Source organism: Seriola lalandi, unplaced genomic scaffold, assembly GCF_002814215.2.
Source record: "Seriola lalandi dorsalis isolate HSWRI2012SDOR001 ecotype SW California unplaced genomic scaffold, Sedor1 jcf7180002054898, whole genome shotgun sequence".
NCBI lineage: Eukaryota > Metazoa > Chordata > Actinopteri > Carangiformes > Carangidae > Seriola > Seriola lalandi.
Window position 1 is genome coordinate 47,552 of NW_019525450.1, and position 18,334 is coordinate 65,885.

The 18,334-nt window shown below is 40.4% G+C and overlaps 2 protein-coding genes across 2 annotated transcripts in view; one reads left to right on the top strand and one right to left on the bottom strand.

The window, feature by feature from the left end:
* Positions 1-8,206, top strand: part of LOC111672295 (uncharacterized) — a 34,645-nt gene extending 26,439 nt beyond the window's left edge. Inside the window, exons 34-47 of the mRNA XM_087180246.1 lie at positions 579-792; positions 1,348-1,520; positions 1,606-1,675; positions 1,965-2,086; positions 2,180-2,211; positions 2,297-2,465; positions 3,527-3,622; positions 4,236-4,276; positions 5,280-5,681; positions 6,552-6,650; positions 7,022-7,150; positions 7,258-7,297; positions 7,423-7,543; positions 7,799-8,206. Of these exons, the coding sequence (XP_087036372.1) occupies positions 579-792; positions 1,348-1,520; positions 1,606-1,675; positions 1,965-2,086; positions 2,180-2,211; positions 2,297-2,465; positions 3,527-3,622; positions 4,236-4,276; positions 5,280-5,681; positions 6,552-6,650; positions 7,022-7,150; positions 7,258-7,297; positions 7,423-7,543; positions 7,799-7,991 (1,901 nt within the window). The 3' untranslated portion in view covers positions 7,992-8,206. The remainder of the gene's footprint in view (positions 1-578; positions 793-1,347; positions 1,521-1,605; positions 1,676-1,964; positions 2,087-2,179; positions 2,212-2,296; positions 2,466-3,526; positions 3,623-4,235; positions 4,277-5,279; positions 5,682-6,551; positions 6,651-7,021; positions 7,151-7,257; positions 7,298-7,422; positions 7,544-7,798) is intronic.
* A 393-nt stretch (positions 8,207-8,599) lies between these two features.
* tollip (toll interacting protein) lies at positions 8,600-17,864 on the bottom strand. The gene is made up of 6 exons (XM_023429638.2): positions 17,706-17,864; positions 13,788-13,937; positions 12,596-12,778; positions 12,303-12,455; positions 10,383-10,467; positions 8,600-10,287 (listed from the first exon to the last, which is right to left on the bottom strand). Exons 1-6 carry the CDS (start codon positions 17,736-17,738, stop codon positions 10,064-10,066), a joined length of 828 nt encoding a protein of 275 aa, XP_023285406.1. The 5' UTR covers positions 17,739-17,864; the 3' UTR covers positions 8,600-10,063.
* Between the last annotated feature and the right edge of the window lie 470 nt (positions 17,865-18,334).

The window sequence follows — 18,334 nt, forward strand, 5'->3', positions numbered from 1 at the left end:
AAATCAGAAAAAAATGGCAAGTTTTGCAACAATGTGGTCGTAGTACTTTGTTGCACTGCTCTGCATGGCACTGTGCCAGACATAAAGAGGGAATGGTTTAAGCTACATCACATAGATGCTAAAAAACATCTAAAGCAAAGTGGTCTATGACTTGTACGAGTCTGTGAAAGGCTCGACAGTCACTGTGATATTAGAGGAGAGAAAACTGAAGCATGTAGAAAGAAATGTTGTCGCACTGTTGAGTGCAACACAAGGTGATATTGTGCAGAGACCTGCAGAAAGACCCTGAGGTAGAATTTCTGAACTGTATTAGTTGCTGTGTCAAAATATGTAATTAAAGTATATTTCCATGATGATGATAATCTGTATATTGGAATATTAATTTTGAGAGTTGGCAAATGAGGTGTAGATTATTCACACATTTAGGTCATTACTTAGAGAAAGCTAAATACAAGAAAAATGGTGAATAACACAGATTCTCTTAAACTGATTTTACTTGTGAACAAATGTGTTGATGTGGCTCATTCATTCATGAGGCTGAGTGCTCTGCCTTCATCCTGCTGCCTCTCCTTTTCCAGGAACCTGTGACAACTCGAAGAACAATGACTGCCGTTCTCCCAATGGCCAGGTGGAGAGCTGCTCAGACTCTGCAGGCCAGTGGCAAGTCCCTGGCACATCCTGTGTCACCCCCACAACTCCACCAACTATGACTACATCAACCAGCAGGACCACCACAATACAAGCAACAACATCTTCTTGCAAACCTGCCATCTGCGATCTTCTAACCAGCAGGTGAGGGAAACCAATGTTGCATGAAGTCAAGCCTGACATATATTGGCAGCAAATGAATTTGTGTGGATCACATGGGGTCCAGCGTGTTTGGTGTGGACCAGGCCAGGACTACCACAGTGTGGTGCATAGTGGTTTGTTGATATGGGGCTGCTTTAGTGCAAGAGGTGTAGGGGAGATGACATTTATAGGTGGTACTGAATGAAAAGGTGCCATTCCCAAGACACTTGACAGGAGAGGAAATTTTCCAACATAATGCAACACAAAAATGATCCCAAACACACTGCAGAAGAAAAAACTGAAAAAGAAATAACTGTCTGGGGTTTGCATGTTCTCCAGGTTTTCTGGCTTCCTCCCACAGTCCAAAGACATGCAGGTTAATTGGCAAGTCTAAATTGCCAGGAGGTGAGAATGTGAGTGTGAATGGTTGCCTGTCTCTATATGCAACAGCAGCACACAGAGATCGCTCCTGAAAGTCTGATGACTTAGCTCAGTTGGTGTAAGTCATCTGATCATTTTTCCTGATACACTCTCTTGGTTTGTGTATGTCCTCTCCAGTGTATTTGAACCGTGCAACAAAGTCATATCACCAGGACCATTTGTGACGTCTTGTGTTTACGACAATTGCAAAAGTGACAATAACAGCTGCTCCAGCCTGGAGGCCTATGCCACTGAGTGCGCTAATGAAGGAATCTGTATCGACTGGAGGAACGCTACTAATGGACAGTGTGGTGAGAGAAATAATCAATAGTGTTCAATACCAAAGTTGTGTGGAGTTCTGAAGAATGTGTGTTTAAACGTGTCTCCATCTTGCAGAGCACAAGTGTCCGAGCAACAAAGTGTACATGGTCTGTGGCCCCACTGTGGAGCCTACATGCAACAACGGGTAAAGTAGACTGTGTTTTTTTAGGTATCGTAACATTTACGCACCATTTCCCTTATTCATGTGCTCACATTGAGGTTGTTATTGAAGCAATGAATTAGACGTGATATTTAATTTAATGAAAAACTATCAGAGACAGAGACTTGATTATGCTCTTAAAGACACACTACAAAAAACTATTACCATATTTAGGTGTAACAGTTTGGAGAATTCTTCATCATGTGACAATCTTTCAAAACATTTCAAGGCTCCTCACCACTGTAACAACAAGTCGTTTTATTTCTGACATCAGATACAACAAGAAGTTCCAGGCTGATGGCAACACATCCACTAACTACACTAAGGAGGGCTGCTTCTGTCCTCATGGCACCACCTTATTCAACACTGTCCATGACGAATGTGTTACCTCCTGCGGTAAGAGATCCTTTTTTTTTTTGTGTGAATATTTTTCACAAAAGTATCAGCTGTCACATACAAATCTACAAACACTTTTTTTGTGAATTTCAGATTGTGTTGGACCTGATGGAAAACCAAAACAGGTGAGAACTCTGACTAAAACATACATTCATGTACACTAGCAAAGCTCGAGCTGTGTGTCTGAACTGGTTCCTGTCTCTTAACCAGCCTAATGAGACGTGGAAAAGTGGCTGCAACAACTGTGTGTGTGACGAGGACTCCATGAGCATCCAGTGTGAGCCCATCAAGTGCTCCACGGCACAGAGCCCCAGCTGCAGCGAGCCTGGCCAGCAGCTGGTCAACAAGACAGACGACTGCTGCACAACACAGTCATGTGGTCAGTTGTAGTGTCTCAGAAATGGATGATTTGTGCCTTCAACAAAGTGAAAGATGAATACAGTAACATCTGCCTCTGATTAACACACAGGATTTCTTTTAATTACTTATCTTATCTTATACCCACTCTACACCTGATAGTAACATGTGGTCTGCATCTGCATGTGTAACCTCCATCAACTGGATTTGCCAGACCACATCTAGAGATGGTCTCATCTCATCTCAAGTAATTGTTTAACATTTTCTGTTTGTGTAGGATTAAACATGAGATAGAGCATGTTACTGAGTGAGCCTAGGACACTCAGGTCAGCTGTTTCCAGTCTTTATGTTAAGGTAGAGGTAACCATGCCCTGACTCCAGCTCTGTAAATAACACACAGACATGAATTGGACACAATAGTTTGGAGCAGCAGCAGACTGAACTTACTGCCACATGAAGTGTATGTAAACAGATGCGTTTGCTTAGCTCAGAAAAACTGAGTGAGCTTCACAGTCAGTGTCTACAAATTTTTGAACGGAACAAAACAGTCAGCAATGGGATTTGTAATTTCTGCCTCTAGTGTGTTTCCCAAAATGCTGATTGATTCCTGAAAGTCCTCCCAACAGGTTGAAAGGTGACCGACCTGCAGCTCTTCATGTGCTAAGGGAAAAAAAGCAGAGTCAACACAGAGGCTTCACCTCACCTGAGACCCAGCATTTTTGTTGACAGTCCTAACTAATTATCTTTTAGAAATCCAATCACAGTGTAGGCAGGGCAGATATAATGAGAACTCTTATCAATACCAGATGTCATTGCAAAAATTTGTGATCAGATGCCATTATTCAGGTGATATTGAATTACATACTGCATGTTAATACCAGGTGGAGATTGGGTCTTGCTTTACTTGTTACTTGTTTTCACTCATTTCTTAACCAAGAACCTACCACAGAGCAGCTGGCTGCTCTCCAAAGGAAAAACACATGTTTTAGATGGAAAGAATATTTTTCTTCTAGTAACCGGTGGTTTCAGTTCTTTTCTGTACGGTGAAACATGTTTATAAATCTTCTTCTTCTGTCTCAACAGAATGTAACGTGAACCTGTGCCCTGCTGTCATCACCTGCCCACTGGGCTTCAGACTCAACACCACCAAAGGCACTTGCTGCCAGTCCTATGAGTGCGGTATGTGACTCTATCTGTCAACATGATGTTGTCTGCTAGTGTACAATATGTACAGAACTACTGCCGGTCCTAAAGACACATGCCACAGAGAGCCTGTACGAGCTGAGACACACAGACAGAAACAGAAATTTTATCTTATTCTGATTTCTCAGGGTAAAATATTTACAACACAGTTTCCGTCCTGTGTATTCTAGTTATTTTAAAACACAAAAGCAGGTACTGTAGTCTGCACATTTCTCATCAAGGTTTTGCATATGTAGGTTTGATTCCCTTTGTCTGAAAAAGACGATGTTAAGATGTTAAGGAAACATTTCCAATATCAGAAGCATGTAGCTGATTCTGATGCATTTTCTGTTTAAGGAGAGAAAGCATCAATAAAAGGAAACACGTATCAGTTCAGTTATCTAGTGCCGATTTGTAGGAGTCAATAACTCCTCACCTTTTATTGTTAGAGTTAAATCTTTGTCACACATGTTTAGAGCAACAATTTGGGGGGAAATGCTGTTTATTGTCTCACCACAGAATTACATTTTATATGCGTATGTTTACAGAGGTCGATTAACCACACATCTCAATCACTAATAAACTAGTGTCTCTTTATTTGTCCCTACAGTTCCTAAAGGTGTGTGTGTCTATGACATGAAGGAATACAAGGTAAGCACACAGTCCAAACTCATCAACATATCTGTCAACTTCAGGTACAACAGGGAGGAGGGTCCAAATACAGACACAGGCAGGCAGAGCAGAGGGAGGGAATGACTACTATTCATACTGTGGGGCTAAATGAGGGAACAGGTGACAGTTGTGCTGGTAGGAGAAGGGTCTGGTAACAGACAGAAACTCATGAGGGACCTCTGGTGGACAGATGAGGACACACAGGGTCTGAAAAGTGTCCAGAAAATGCTGAAAGACAGAGCAGGTAAATCCAAAAGACTGAAACTGGACCTTATCTGTCATGAATTACAACAAACAGGAAGAAACAGGACAAGAATGATAGCTGCTGTCAAATAACATCCCAAAATCCTTCAGAAGCACGTTGACATGCATATGTGTTGCCATGGTTACAAAATGATAGAGGAGATGGTTTTCTTGACAGTTGCTATGATGAGTAGATTGATCGATTGATACATGTCACTTTCTATATCACAGTACTGGGTTCACCTGGAGTGTGGGTCTGTATTTGTCCATCTGAACAGGATGAAAGTGTCGTAGGTGTGAATAATAACACAAACAGCCCCCGGTTCAGCTTTAGGGGTTTTTTAAATATTTGGCCAGGTTCAAACTAACTCTGGTATGTTGGTTTTGTTTGTTTGATTTCCTATTTAACCTCTGGTGTGGAGTAAACAAGCACACCAAGACAACTACTAAAGGTGGTTTCTGAGTAAACGACCCATTATCCAAGATCATTTGGTGACCATGGTAACCTGTACGTGTGTCATCATTTTCCCTGATACTTACCTTGAAGTAGAGTCTTTTTTCCAGCTGTTTATCCAGTTGTTGCACATAAGGTGCAGTAAAGTGCAACATGACCAGAAGAAACCACTGGCTCGACAAAACAATACAGCCAACAAAACACTACACTTGATGTTTAATTTGTACTGATTCAAGACTGAACTGATGTTTGAGAGTGAAGCATTGATCTTTTGATCATTTGCAGCCTGGTGCCAAGATACCAACACCACAAACACCATCAGAACCTCCACTGGCATCACCATCAAAATCACCATCAGAAGCATCATCAGGAACAGGACAATCATCAGGAACAGGACAATCATCAGGAACAACAGCAGCATCATCAGGAAGAGGACAATCATCAGGAACAGGACAATCATCAAGAACAGGACAATCATCAGGAACAGGACAATCATCAGGAACAGGACAATCATCAGGAACAACAGCAGCATCATCAGGAGAGGAAGCCAAACAGGAAACTACATCACAAGGGTCGTCTGACCCCGGGCCCTGCCAGGACTGTTACTGTGGCCCCGAGGTGGATCCCACCACAAAGCTGAACATCATTAACTGCAAACCTCTTGTCTGCAACACAACCTGCTCAAAAGTAAGTTCATTCTGACACAGAAGTTTCACTCACACGAGGTGGACACTTAATTTGGTAGATCAATCAATCTAGTGTGAAGATTTCCTTCAAGCACACCTCTATAAACATGGCAGGGTGACTCTTTCTGACCAGCAGTCGCTTTTCAGGGTTTGCCGGGGTCATTAACTTGTGCGTTCTCATCCTGACTGTTTACGACATTATGCTCATCCGGGAACTGACATGGCATTTTCAGTGACCTTCCCATTTCAAAAATTGTGGTTGTAGCAGTTTGGAATTTCCTCGCATGATCTCGAGATTCACCGTCTTGCCTATTTTTCATGACGTGCGGCACCCAGCAAAAATAGACAGAGAAAAAAGACCTGTTGATGTCACATTGACATCATACCTGTAACATTACATGACAACAGCGTGTTGAGGCTGAATCTGAATATGACACAGACATGAAAAAATATAAATATACAGTGGCATTTTAGTGACATTTTCTGTCTAAAATAAATCAGAAATGAATAAATAATGAAGAGAAATCCAACATTCAGGTAGCCCGCAAACTCCTGGCTTGCAGCCCAAATACTAAGGTGTTAGAATGCACTGTCCAGCAGTGACGTAAACTCACATACCTCAGAATACTGTAGCAAGAAAATCCCAGAATCATGTTCCAGCTTTTCAGAAAGTTCCATCGTTGGGAACCAAAGAATAATGAGGAATAAAGATTTTCCAATGTTCCAGTGGCAGAATCTGAAGAGGTTGCATTGAAATGAGTTAAACATGGTTTTAAGACAGACACTGTAACATTTTCTTATGAAGCCAAAAGAGTTTATTTCTTCTTCTTTTCTCTCTGCCTTCTCTCCTTCTCTCTCTCTCTGTCTTCAGGGTTATGAATATCAGACTTCACATGACAAGTGCTGCGGGACCTGTGTTCAGAAGAGCTGTATTTTCACCACACCTGACAACACCACGCAAGTCATTGAGGTCAGTAAACTGTGTGTGGGTTACCTCACATTTCTTGCAGCCAAGGATATGAGAGAAGGGATGTTAGCTCCTTTTACCGATTAAAAATGTAGGTATTTGTAAATGAAAGTAAGACAAAGAGATACAGATAATTTAATTGAATTCTTAAATTAATTGAATTCTTAAAGTTAAAAATAAGACTCGCCTTGTTTCAAAACATGACAACTATTTAATATCAGAGCCTTTTAATATCAGCTTCATCACATTTGCCGGTGTCAGTTCTTGTCAGTTTCTCCTTCAGAAAAGTTTGTAGATGAGCCAAAGAGAATAAAAGATGATCTCTGTGTTGACCATGTGACTTACTGTAGCTTCTGTTCTCCCTGTTGGTATAGGTCAACAACACTTTTGTACCCTCTGATGACAAGTGTGTGGTATATACCTGTGAGGATATCAATGGACAGCCTGTTACCAAGGAAACCAAGAGCAATTGTCCTCCCTTTAACCCCTTGGACTGCGAACCTGTGAGTTTATCTAACCTGCTGATTTTACCCCCCGTCCACTGTCCCACCCCCTCACATGAACTGTCTGCATCTAACACACAACATAACGTGTCTTCTTCTTCCTCTAGGGCACCGAGACAACCGACGCTAATGGATGTTGCAAATCCTGTAAGTTGGTGGAGTCACAGTATTTGAACAACAAGGACTAAACTTAATATCATCAGCATGTTTTAAAGGACGGAGCTGTGTATCGTGTGTTAGTGTTGGAGTCTAACAGCTGCTGTGTGTTCCAGGTAAGATCCGGAGTGTGTGTGAGGTCCAGAGCGAGCCGACAGTCATCGAGGTGAACGGCTGTAAGAGCGCGCAGCCGGTCAACATGACGTCCTGCTCCGGACACTGTGGAAGCTCGTCCATGTGAGTCCATTTTTTTTCTGTTTAATCTGCAAACACACTTAAGAGTTTTCAACAGATTTATGTATAATTGGTTTGTTTGTTTGTTATTGTGTTGTGTTTGCAACAAGCTGCTACAAACAGCCCCTAATGGGATTAGTAATAAACACCATGTTAGAACAAAATCAACTGTATTAATGATCTTAAAATTATAATGCAGAATTGTTTATGTTCAACTTCCTGACTGCTGACTGAGCTGTTGTCTGTGTATTCATGCAGATATTCAGCAGCAGCTAACAAGTTCATGCACCAGTGTGAGTGTTGCCAGGAGACCTCCACCAGTCAGAAGCAGGTGGAGCTGGTCTGCGCCGACGGCTCCAAGGCGCAGCACAGCTACATGGTGGTGAATGCGTGCAGCTGCAGCAAATCAGAGTGTGCGACGTCCAAACCACAACGCCGCAGGAGACGCTGATGAGTCACTGACCGATTGAACCTGGACTGATTTAAGCCTCGTAAACACTATGACTTAACCTTCCAGCTTCTTCTTCTTTGTGTCAGGTTTTATTATTTATAGCCCAACATGTGCTCTTCTTCTTCACTGTCACAACGTGTTACTGTGATGTAAACTTTCTTCATATTAGGATTTCTTGGATGATAATTATTAAAATTATACTTCTGCAACATGAACACTTGACTGAAGTTTCTTATTGATCCCTGTTGAATGATGAATATTAACACAGAACACATAAATATAACTCTTTGAAGTACATCTGTGTGGATGGAGGACACAAACTAATGTCTGTCTAACACTGGTGTCTGAGAAGTCGTGCGATGGGACCGTCAGTCAACATGAGGTATGTCGCCTCAGAAAGTCTTTCCATTCCCACAGTTAAATACCTGACACTGGGTTCACACTGTTCCCAAAACTATTTCAGCTAAACACCTGAACTAACATGTTCTCTGGCTTTAAATTCTGAACTTCATGTCTGAAATGTAATAAATTAACATTTCAAAATATGGTAACCAAATCTAAGACCAAAGTGAGTTGAGTTGAAAATAACAGAATCACATGACACAGTAAAATGACTGACATTTTAAGAATCTCTACAGCGATAGTTTTGGAGAACCAGAAGTGAAAAAGTCACAAGGAGACAACAAATCTAAAATGAACCTTTGGCAGAAAGCACATTAACAACAAGATCTTGAAACCTTCAAGTGTCAATAGAAAGCTTTAACTACAACACACACAAAAACTGTGGCTGAAAAACAACACTTAAAGCTTGTGGTGTTACAAGCTGCTGTACAGCACAGACAGACAACTAGAAAGCACATCTGTTTTCTTTATCTTCATGTACAAGTTTCAACATGATGGTGGCACTAAAGTGAAGGTAGGAGTCTGCTTCTGGGGACCATCAACATTCAGGAAACACTTCATAAAAGTCTGGTCACTGTCATATTAGGCCTGACTGCTCAGAGGGGAAAATATTTCTGAAAACAGCCGTAGATATGTAGCTCAATAAAAATGGATTTAATTACTCTGTTCAGGTTCTTCACTTCACCTGGATAGAAATGTTTTGGTCTCAAAAGCTACACAACATCCTGCTGAGTTTCAGAACATCTGGATTGCACACTGCATCTTTACACTTGATTAAAAAAGTGACTACACAGGATTTTTCTTTATAACATCAACTCTTCACATCCTCACTGCACTTTACAAATGAGTTACATCAAAACTGTTCTCACTGTGACAGATGACTTAACAGTTCAGTGTTTATTTTCCTCTAAACCTCAAACCCCTCTGGTCATTTGTTCTCAATTCTCTCATCACCATGTAGATTTCTATATAATTAAATACTTCCATAATAATTTATCAGATTTCAAATGCACTTTACATTTTACAGCTACATATGAAACAGAAGAAGATCACTGCAGGTTACTACACACGACAGGTTCTCCACACACTAGCAACAACAACATAAACAGGATGGACTCTGAACGTGAATCTGCAGCTCAAACTGTGCAAATCAAACCCTGGAATCAGTGGAAGTGGGGGGGGGGATACAGTGAGAGATTGTGTTACTGAAACAATTGAGAAACAAAAAATGATTTTTACCCATCAAGTCACACTCCTGCCGATTGAATGTTTTGTTTGAGCCTCTACTTAATAATCCTGATTTAAAGTAAATCTGCTGTTGATCTTAAACAGTGACAGTTAAAACCAAAGGTGGAGACAGTTGTTGCGATGCTCTGAGGATCCAGTGACAGACAGCTGTGTGTTAGCAGAGAAAGGCCAGGCTTCATGTACTGTTAGGCCAAAGTCAATGAAGGGAGAGGATGCTGATCTCTGTTGCTACCAGCTGCTGGAGCTGGAGGGAGCTCAGGTGTGGCTGCAGTCACAACCACACTGTGGGAGGACTCTGTGTGTGTGTGTGTGTGTGTGTGTGTGTGTGTGTGTGTGTGTGTGTGTGTGTGGGAAGGCTGCATGCATACACGTGTGCGTGTGTGTGTGTGTTGGGATGTCCACTGTGAGCTTGTGTTTTGCAGTTAGAGCTCCTCAGCCATTTGCAGCAGAGAATTGATGGCAGCGTCCTTGTTGCCCTGCTGTGCATCCAGCACAGTGCGAACCACTTCCTTGTCCACGTTGGGGAACATTTCCTGCAGAGCCTTCAGGTCCTCCTCGCTGCACACCGGCCCCTGGACCCCAACAGCTGGCATGGTTGCCGGCATTGCCATGGGCACCATGCCCTGGTTGTAGACTGTAGGCACTCCTAACAGCACAGGACACAAACTGCAGAGTCAGTTTTAATGTAGCAGATGAAAGGTTTGTTGTATATGCGTGTGTGTGTGTATGTATGTGTCTAACCTGCAATGGGCACATATCCGACTCCTTGCTGATACACAGAGGGCATTAGGACGACAGGCTGAGTCATCATCCCTGCTGGTAACGACTGGCACAAAGACACAGAGATGAGATTAAGAGCTTCACTCCTTCTACTCAATGAGTTTTACCATTTGATTTCTAACTAACAATCCCTGCAGCCTCTGCACTCTACAACCTGAAGTCTTTGGAGGTAACATCCACCCACCAGCAGAGGGCAGCAAAGGAAAAAGTGTGCAGTGAAGGGGTCATGACCCTCCTACACAGTGTGATTGATTCTGGGCTGTTCCACAGGACAGTTGATAGTTGTGCGAGGGACATGGTGAAATATCATTTTAGGGATGTACCATCTCATACATCTGAATGAGGTTCAATATATCCTGTACAAACAACAATAGTCCAGTTTTCTATCAACCTATTGTGTAACAAATTGATTATCAAAACTTATATCAGCAATAAAATCTGTGTTTTCTTTAGTTGGGTGAGCTGTTAAATTTTAATTCATGTTTATAAATCAGCTTTTAGTTCAACATCAGGTGAACTTCACATGATCCCTGTCCTGGCCGCTCTCCATTAGCTCCCAATTCGCTGTAGAATAGATTTGAAGGTTCTATTGTTTGTTTTTAAAGCCCTAAAAGGGTCTTGGCTCCAAACTATTTTATTCTCATTAGAGTTTGATCTGAGACAAGTTTTTCTTTTTTTCTTTGACATTTTCCAAAGTCAATAAGAAATCATGATGATTAATCATGATCTCATAATCGCCATAATCGAGCAGCCCTATTCAGAACATGTGACAGGTGTGAAAGAGTCTGTGTATGGTGCTCAATCCAATTGAGTAAAGATTTTCAACTTGAAGAATTCGTTCAAGATACGATTAATTAAAAAAATGAATCGTGTGTGTATATATATATACACACACACACATATATTGTAGGCATTTCTACCTTTATTTTATTTTTGACAGCGAAAGGAATGACAGGGGAGAGAGAGGATGACATACAGCAAGGGGCCTGATTCAAACTGGGAGCACTGCATTAAGACATCAGCCATGATAAATGGTATAATAAATGGTATAGACTTAATCAGATGAGATACCAGTGCACCCGACTACAAATAAAATTAACTTGCATCAGCCTGCACCGCAAACTAAAATGGACTGCACTTATATGTTACTTCTCTACCTTAACAAAGTGCTTTACAATTTGCCTCCCAATCATTTCACACAAACACTAACACACTAATGGCAGAGCAGCCATGACAGGTGCTGGCTGGTCAGTTGGAGAGCATTCAGGGTTCAGTGTCTGTTTAAGGACATTTCAACATGTGGACTGGAGGAGCTGGTTGGACGACCTGCTCTGCCTCTGAACCACAGCTGCCTACTGCCACAACAGCAAGTAAACTATCTGCTGGTTAATATTGTACATAACTTTAAATCAATTATGTTTATTAATCTGAAATCTGCAAAGACTGTGATGTGGTCAGGTCTCATGACTTCATAAATGTGTCTTTTCACTTGTGTTTACTCCAGTCTGTGTTTACTGTGGTCAGAAGGTAAGACACAAAACCAGAAATGGAACAAACAAAAGCAGGAAGGCAGCAGAAGATAAACAGTTTTGTTTAACAAAAAGTTTAATCTGACCTCTGATTAACCTCACCACAACCAGCTCTGGTCTCAAACCAGATCCAGAGTGGACTTCCTCATTAACATCTTTAACCCCAGGAGTAACTGTGTACAGTACTGTGCAAAAGTTTTATGCACTAAAATTAAAGTGAGGATTCTTTAAAATAATGCCATGAATAGTTTTTATTTACCAGTGAACGTGCAGTAAACAGAAACAAACCTAAATCTTTATCATATCAAACCCTTTTCAGTCTGTTTGATCAGGTGTGTGTCAGTGTACTCACAGCAAAAGACATGACCAGGTTGATCATGCCCTCCTTGTCATCGCCCTGCCTGCCACTGAGGCTGAACCACTCATCCACCACGCTGCCCTCCCTCAGGCCTTCAGGGATGGTCACATGTGTCCATGCTATCCTGTCGTCCATGGAAAATGCTCTCTAGACGACACGTCAGCAACGACACAGTTAAAAAGACAAGTAACTACACGCTCATCAGATCACTGTACATACACATGTAAAAAGGAAGAAACAAAACTGTACTCAGGGTGCTGTTTTTATCTCCTCCTCCACCTCCTCACCTCATCGAAGATCTCCAGATAGAAGGAGTCCACCCCAGGAGGCACTGTGCACTGTATAACCTTGTTCCACCGTGGGTTCTTGGCTCCGTTGTGAGCGGTCGGCGTCTCGTAGACTGCGTAGCCCAGTCGGATCCTACAGTACGGATCCATCCGTGTCATGCCATAGTTTTTAGCCAGCTTGGCCTGTACAGCAAAACACACAAGGTGACTTCAGTGAGGTGATGCATTCGTGTTGGCCGCTGTCAATTAATCTGTGTATTCTCATGTTTTCAGTGGATGGTGGTACATGGTCACATGTAGACAATAAAAACATTTTAATGGGGATTCTTTTTTTTTTTTTTTTTTTTTTTTTTTTTAAATAGGCTTAAACCATTTCCACTGAAAATTCCTCATTCTGATTGGATGAAAACAGTGGATCAACTTTTATTGACTGGACACATGTCTGAAGATTCTCAGTCATCCAGGTCATGGTTATGCAAGATAGGTGTGTGTTTGCAAGTATAAACATAAATGTACCAGTATTAGACTACCTGTAAGACTGAAAACATTGAGACTCAACTAAAGATCATGGAACTAGTGTTATTCGTGTAACCTCTGTCACCAATAGTTTCTCATTCCATGGCAGAGACTACTGCCATGGAATCACAGTGCACAGAGGTTTAGTAGTATAATCGCTTTGTTAGATGTTTGTTACTGAAAAGGAGTAGAGTAGAGAGTCTTGTAGGGGAAAACATGAGCAGCCCTATCACAGTTACTGCTCAGTATTCAGGTGTATGTGTCTTTCCAAATCATGTCCAGTCAGCTGAGTTTACCACAGGTGGATTCCAGTCAACGTGTAGAAACATGTCAGAGATGATCAAGAGAAATGGGAGGAGCCTGACCTAAATTTCAAGTGTCAAAGCAAAGTGTCTGAATACTTATGTCAATCTGATATTTCAGTTTTTCCTTTTTAATAAATTTGCAAAAATTCCTAAAATTCAGTTTTGCTTTGTCGTTATGGGATATTGACTGTAGATTGATGAGACAAAAAATGGATGAATGCTGGAGACTAGCAGAACATTTAAAAAAAATAAAAAAGTACTGTCATTCATAATATACCTTAAAAGAAGTACAAAAATCATATCATCCATATTGATTCAAATATTCAGATGAGATCCAGTTGGATTTCTAGTAGCAAAACTGAGCTGTTTACCTGGACCACCGTGATGCTGAGCCGCCCCACGGTGCCTATTGAGCCTCCATACTGCAGTTGCCTGGCTGCCTGGGCGTCCAGCTGCACCTGCTGCTGCTGCTGGGTGGGAGTGATCCGCAGGAAGTCCTGGGGAAGCTCCCCAATATACACCTGAACACACACATACATACACACACACAGTACATACAGGGATTCAGACTGACAATATAAAGAGGAAGCACACCTGAGACAGATGAGACAGTAGAACAAAGTTAATACACCTTGATATATCACACTGAAACTGACAGTTTCAACTAAAAGTAAACATTTTGATGGTTTTAAGAAAGAATTTGATAAAAGAATTTGATCAAATGTCTTCAATACCTTAATTGTCGAGATGTATAAACTAGCTGAATGGAGGAATGATGAGTACATTATTTTAATATTATGGTTATTATTCATTTTTTTATGTGTATGTTTATGTCTTTGTGTAAGTATACGAAAAAAAATAAAATTAAACATAAAATGGCCATAAATATAAGGACAATGGCTGTCAAAAACAACACTCACATGAATATCATGTGAGTCTAAAATGATTCATCCTAATGATAAGACCAAGTCCTCAGCATGTGATCAACAGTATGTAGATTGTAAACTGATTTTAGTATCACAGACTTTTACAGAATCACTAGATGCTCTAATAAATCTGTTCACAAGCTCCTCATATGAAACTCAAGACTGTAAACTAATTTGGTCTAGAACAGACTGAATAAACAGGCTAATATTCAGAAACTGTCAGAAACTGTTGGCTAGTGCAAAACATATGTGTATGGTTAAGTGCCATTTGAAGACACTAGTGATCATGTGAAGGCTAACAGGAGCATAAAGACCATACTGCACAGGAAATCCACTCACACAGTCAGTATCAGTGAGGGGGAGGACCAGGACAGGGAGGTGCAGAACTCAGGAACACTCAGATCCAATGAGAGCAGATGATGACTGTACTACCCCGACTGAAGACCAGCACAGATACTTTAACTCAATGTGGACCACCCAAGGCCCCTCAATGAACTGTTCAACAAACAGCTTCAGAAAGCCGCTCCACTCATGTTTCTGAAGTTCAAATTAGGGTCTGCATTCAACAATTTTTGTAAAGCAACAATCCAACATGCACACCCACTTCACACAGTGACTGGCCAGGTGTGTGGAGAGAAGAGAGTCAGCAAGGTTTGAATTTCTCTGTCAAGCTCTCGTTTCATTCATTTCACAACTATTTCTGTCACGTGTGCACAAACAATTCATCACTATGAATGTCAAGGTCCAGAAATGTAAATCAACAGCCCCATATTAAAACAATTATAGCGTCTTGCTCCTCTCTATGACAGCTGCTTTTTACTCCACATCAAATGTGGTTGTCGAAAATGACATTGTCAGATGACACGTCATACAAACTAGTTCTTTTCAGGCGTAGCTCAGCTGTTACATGGCTGCACTGTCAGAACATCTAGCCTGAGTCTTCAGGTCACAAGAGGTCAACAGTTAATTCAAACAACTCAACACATGAAGATCTCTTCTTCTAAAGACAGGACATGTGACAGCTGTGGTAAACACCACATCAGTAAGGACCCTGAACAAGAGACTGAATGAACACCAGAATCCGCTGTCTGTGAACACCAGACCAACACTGTTCACAGAGCAATGGCATGAGGTCAAAGGTCATCGACCAGGAGTTAGTGGAAAGCTGGAGAATAATCGAGCCAACAAAGACCATTTTTGAACAGAGACAGGAGTTACAATCTCCCCCCCATACAATAACCTGTAATCACATGACAGAAGCCAAATCAGTTTACAACTAACTGAGAAAACTCCATCCACTGATGACAACTGTGACATCAACTGAAATGTCATTGTTCCCAAGGAAAAAAATGTCTTGCAGCCAAGTGGAACACAAAACACAGTGACACAGAATTGATCATAAACATAATACATGTGATGAGATCAGAAACTCTAGATTATCTGAGTTAGGATTATTTCATCAAATGAATAAATGTCCGATGTCAGGATATGGTTGGGATATAAAAATGCAAACCTCAGCTCAGAGTAAGGCCTGGAAACAAAGGGTCATAGGCAGATGGTGACAGATAGCTGATGTAAAGTTAGATGCATTTCTTATTATTCTTATTAGCTCTAAGTTGTTGCTTATTTTTTCAGTGGCAATACCACCAAGCACCAAGCACAAATTTATGCAAGGCTGCATGATCATTCTGTACAGAAAAGAAAAAGATTCAGATACTAGCGAAGAGGCTTAAATGTATAAATATAAACATTATTTGGACACATTTTATAGACAGAGTTTTCATTTACTTTTTTTCAAATGTGTTGAAACTGCAGGGAAAAGTACAAAGCGAACATGCAACTTGTATTTAATAGGCAATTCATGATGAAACATATCATTATCTATTTGGCCACTGAATTCAGTCTTCACTTGATTTAAGAGACATCGATGTGGTGGGTTCACACCTGATCTGTGGGTGTCTGTGATGAAGCTTAAGGACACTATAACAAATAAGTTATTTTTTGGGGCTTTTTCTAAAAGTTACATTTTTGGGCTTTTTTATGCCTTTATTTTATTTATTGAGAGAGAAAGGAAAGTTGGGGGGAGGGAGAGGGAATGACAAAGGACCGCAGGACGGACTCGAACTCTGGCCGCTGCGGTTAGGACTAAGCTTTAATGGTACGTGCTCTACCAGGTGTGAGCCCCTCTGTTTACTTTTCGATATATAAAAACAAGGTCCATGTATCTGATTGGCTGATGTTTTTGCCAAATGATAAAATATTGTAGGAAGCAAAAAACTAAGAATGTAATATTCAAAATGTCTTGGTTTACATGATAAGGTATAATATTAAAGTAACAGTCACATGGGAATTTTGGAATATTTCATAGATCTAGATTGGGAATATTTTCTTGGGGTAATGTAGTAGCATTAATCAATGATAACATGACATGTTATCACACAGGGATCACAAATTCAGGTGTATGTTCTGATCTGTATTTGAAATGACAGTAAAAGCAGAAGGGAAAAGACAGTGGTGTGTCTTGTACCTTTTAAGTTACTCACTCATCAAGCCGTTTACTCAGTATGTACCCCTGTACTCTAATCTACTCGGATCTCAAACATGTCCTCAGTCTTGGGTACGTTCAAGCCTCTACCTATGACTGCTTGTGATCGGATCACCTGAGACGGATGTTAATACCAGGTCTCAAAAGGACTTATAATTTAGTCAATAAGTAACACAATGACAGAATGTATGACTATTTTGGTTTTGGGTTTCAAATACTTTATGTAATAAAACATCTAAAAGCAAAAATCTTATCAGATGAGGGTCGATCGTTTAATTTGTGTCAGTTTAGGGGTCGTTGATGTGAGAAAGTTTGAGAACCACTGCTCTAACTCAATGACTACGGTTTCTTCTAAAGTATTTGGTAATGCTCAATTAAAGTACTCCACCCACCTCTGAAGACTGTCTACCTACTCCTAAACTGACAGGCCGTAAATTTTATTTTTATAACAAGATAACGTGGTGGTTGTTGAATTTACAACCATTACTCTGAATCAGAGCCGTTATCTAATGTCAATAAACCGCTACAGCAGCTTAATCCGAGCACGAGCAGCTGTAACGGTTTATAGATGTTAAATCCGCAGACTACTAGCTAACACCATCAAACATTAGCTCGTTATATTTAAATGTCATTACTGTAAATGTCCTCGCTAACGGAAAGTAGCAATGTCACTGATGTAGGCCGCTGTGTGCAACTCTACGTTGCTGTTTAATGACTGAAGTTAGTTAACTAACAGAGATGTTGTTAAACTACACTCAGCTAGTTCCGCCTTTAGCTGTCTGTCAACAAACCGAACTGACACAAAGCCCGTCACGTACCTGTCCCCGCTGAGTGCTGATGGTGGTCGCCATGTTGTCCCTTCAACGTCTGCGGGGCTGGATTCTCGAGTCTTCTTTAATCACAAATGTACCGCTAGCAAATTAAATAACAACACACAAGTGTTCGGATTAGTGTTGACCCGGAAGTTTCAAGTTTTTTTTTTTTTTTATCTTTATTTTCAGAACAAATGCAAACGGAAGTTCCCTTGGAGAGTTTTTTTTTTTTTTTTTTTTTGAGGAATAACTAAAAAATAAATAATAAATAATAAACGTAATAAACAATTATATATTTAAGAGAAAAAATGTATATATTATAAATTATAAAAATGTAAAATTATAAAAGGGACAAAATAGAGATCAGTCAGGTATTAAAGTGCACATATTTTTTATATAATATTATTTCATTTAAATAGTACGAAAATAGGCATCAAATATTGGTATTGTTTTTAAGAAACGGCATTTATGTATAAATTATTTTGCTAAAAGTATTAAATTTTCATTTCCAAATTCAATTTTTTTGTTTTCCAATTGAAGACCAAATTTTATATCTTTATATGTTAGAGTTAAAATAATGTGATTATTACATGTTATCCAATACTGGAAAGCTTCCAAAAATGTCCTGGTTAAAT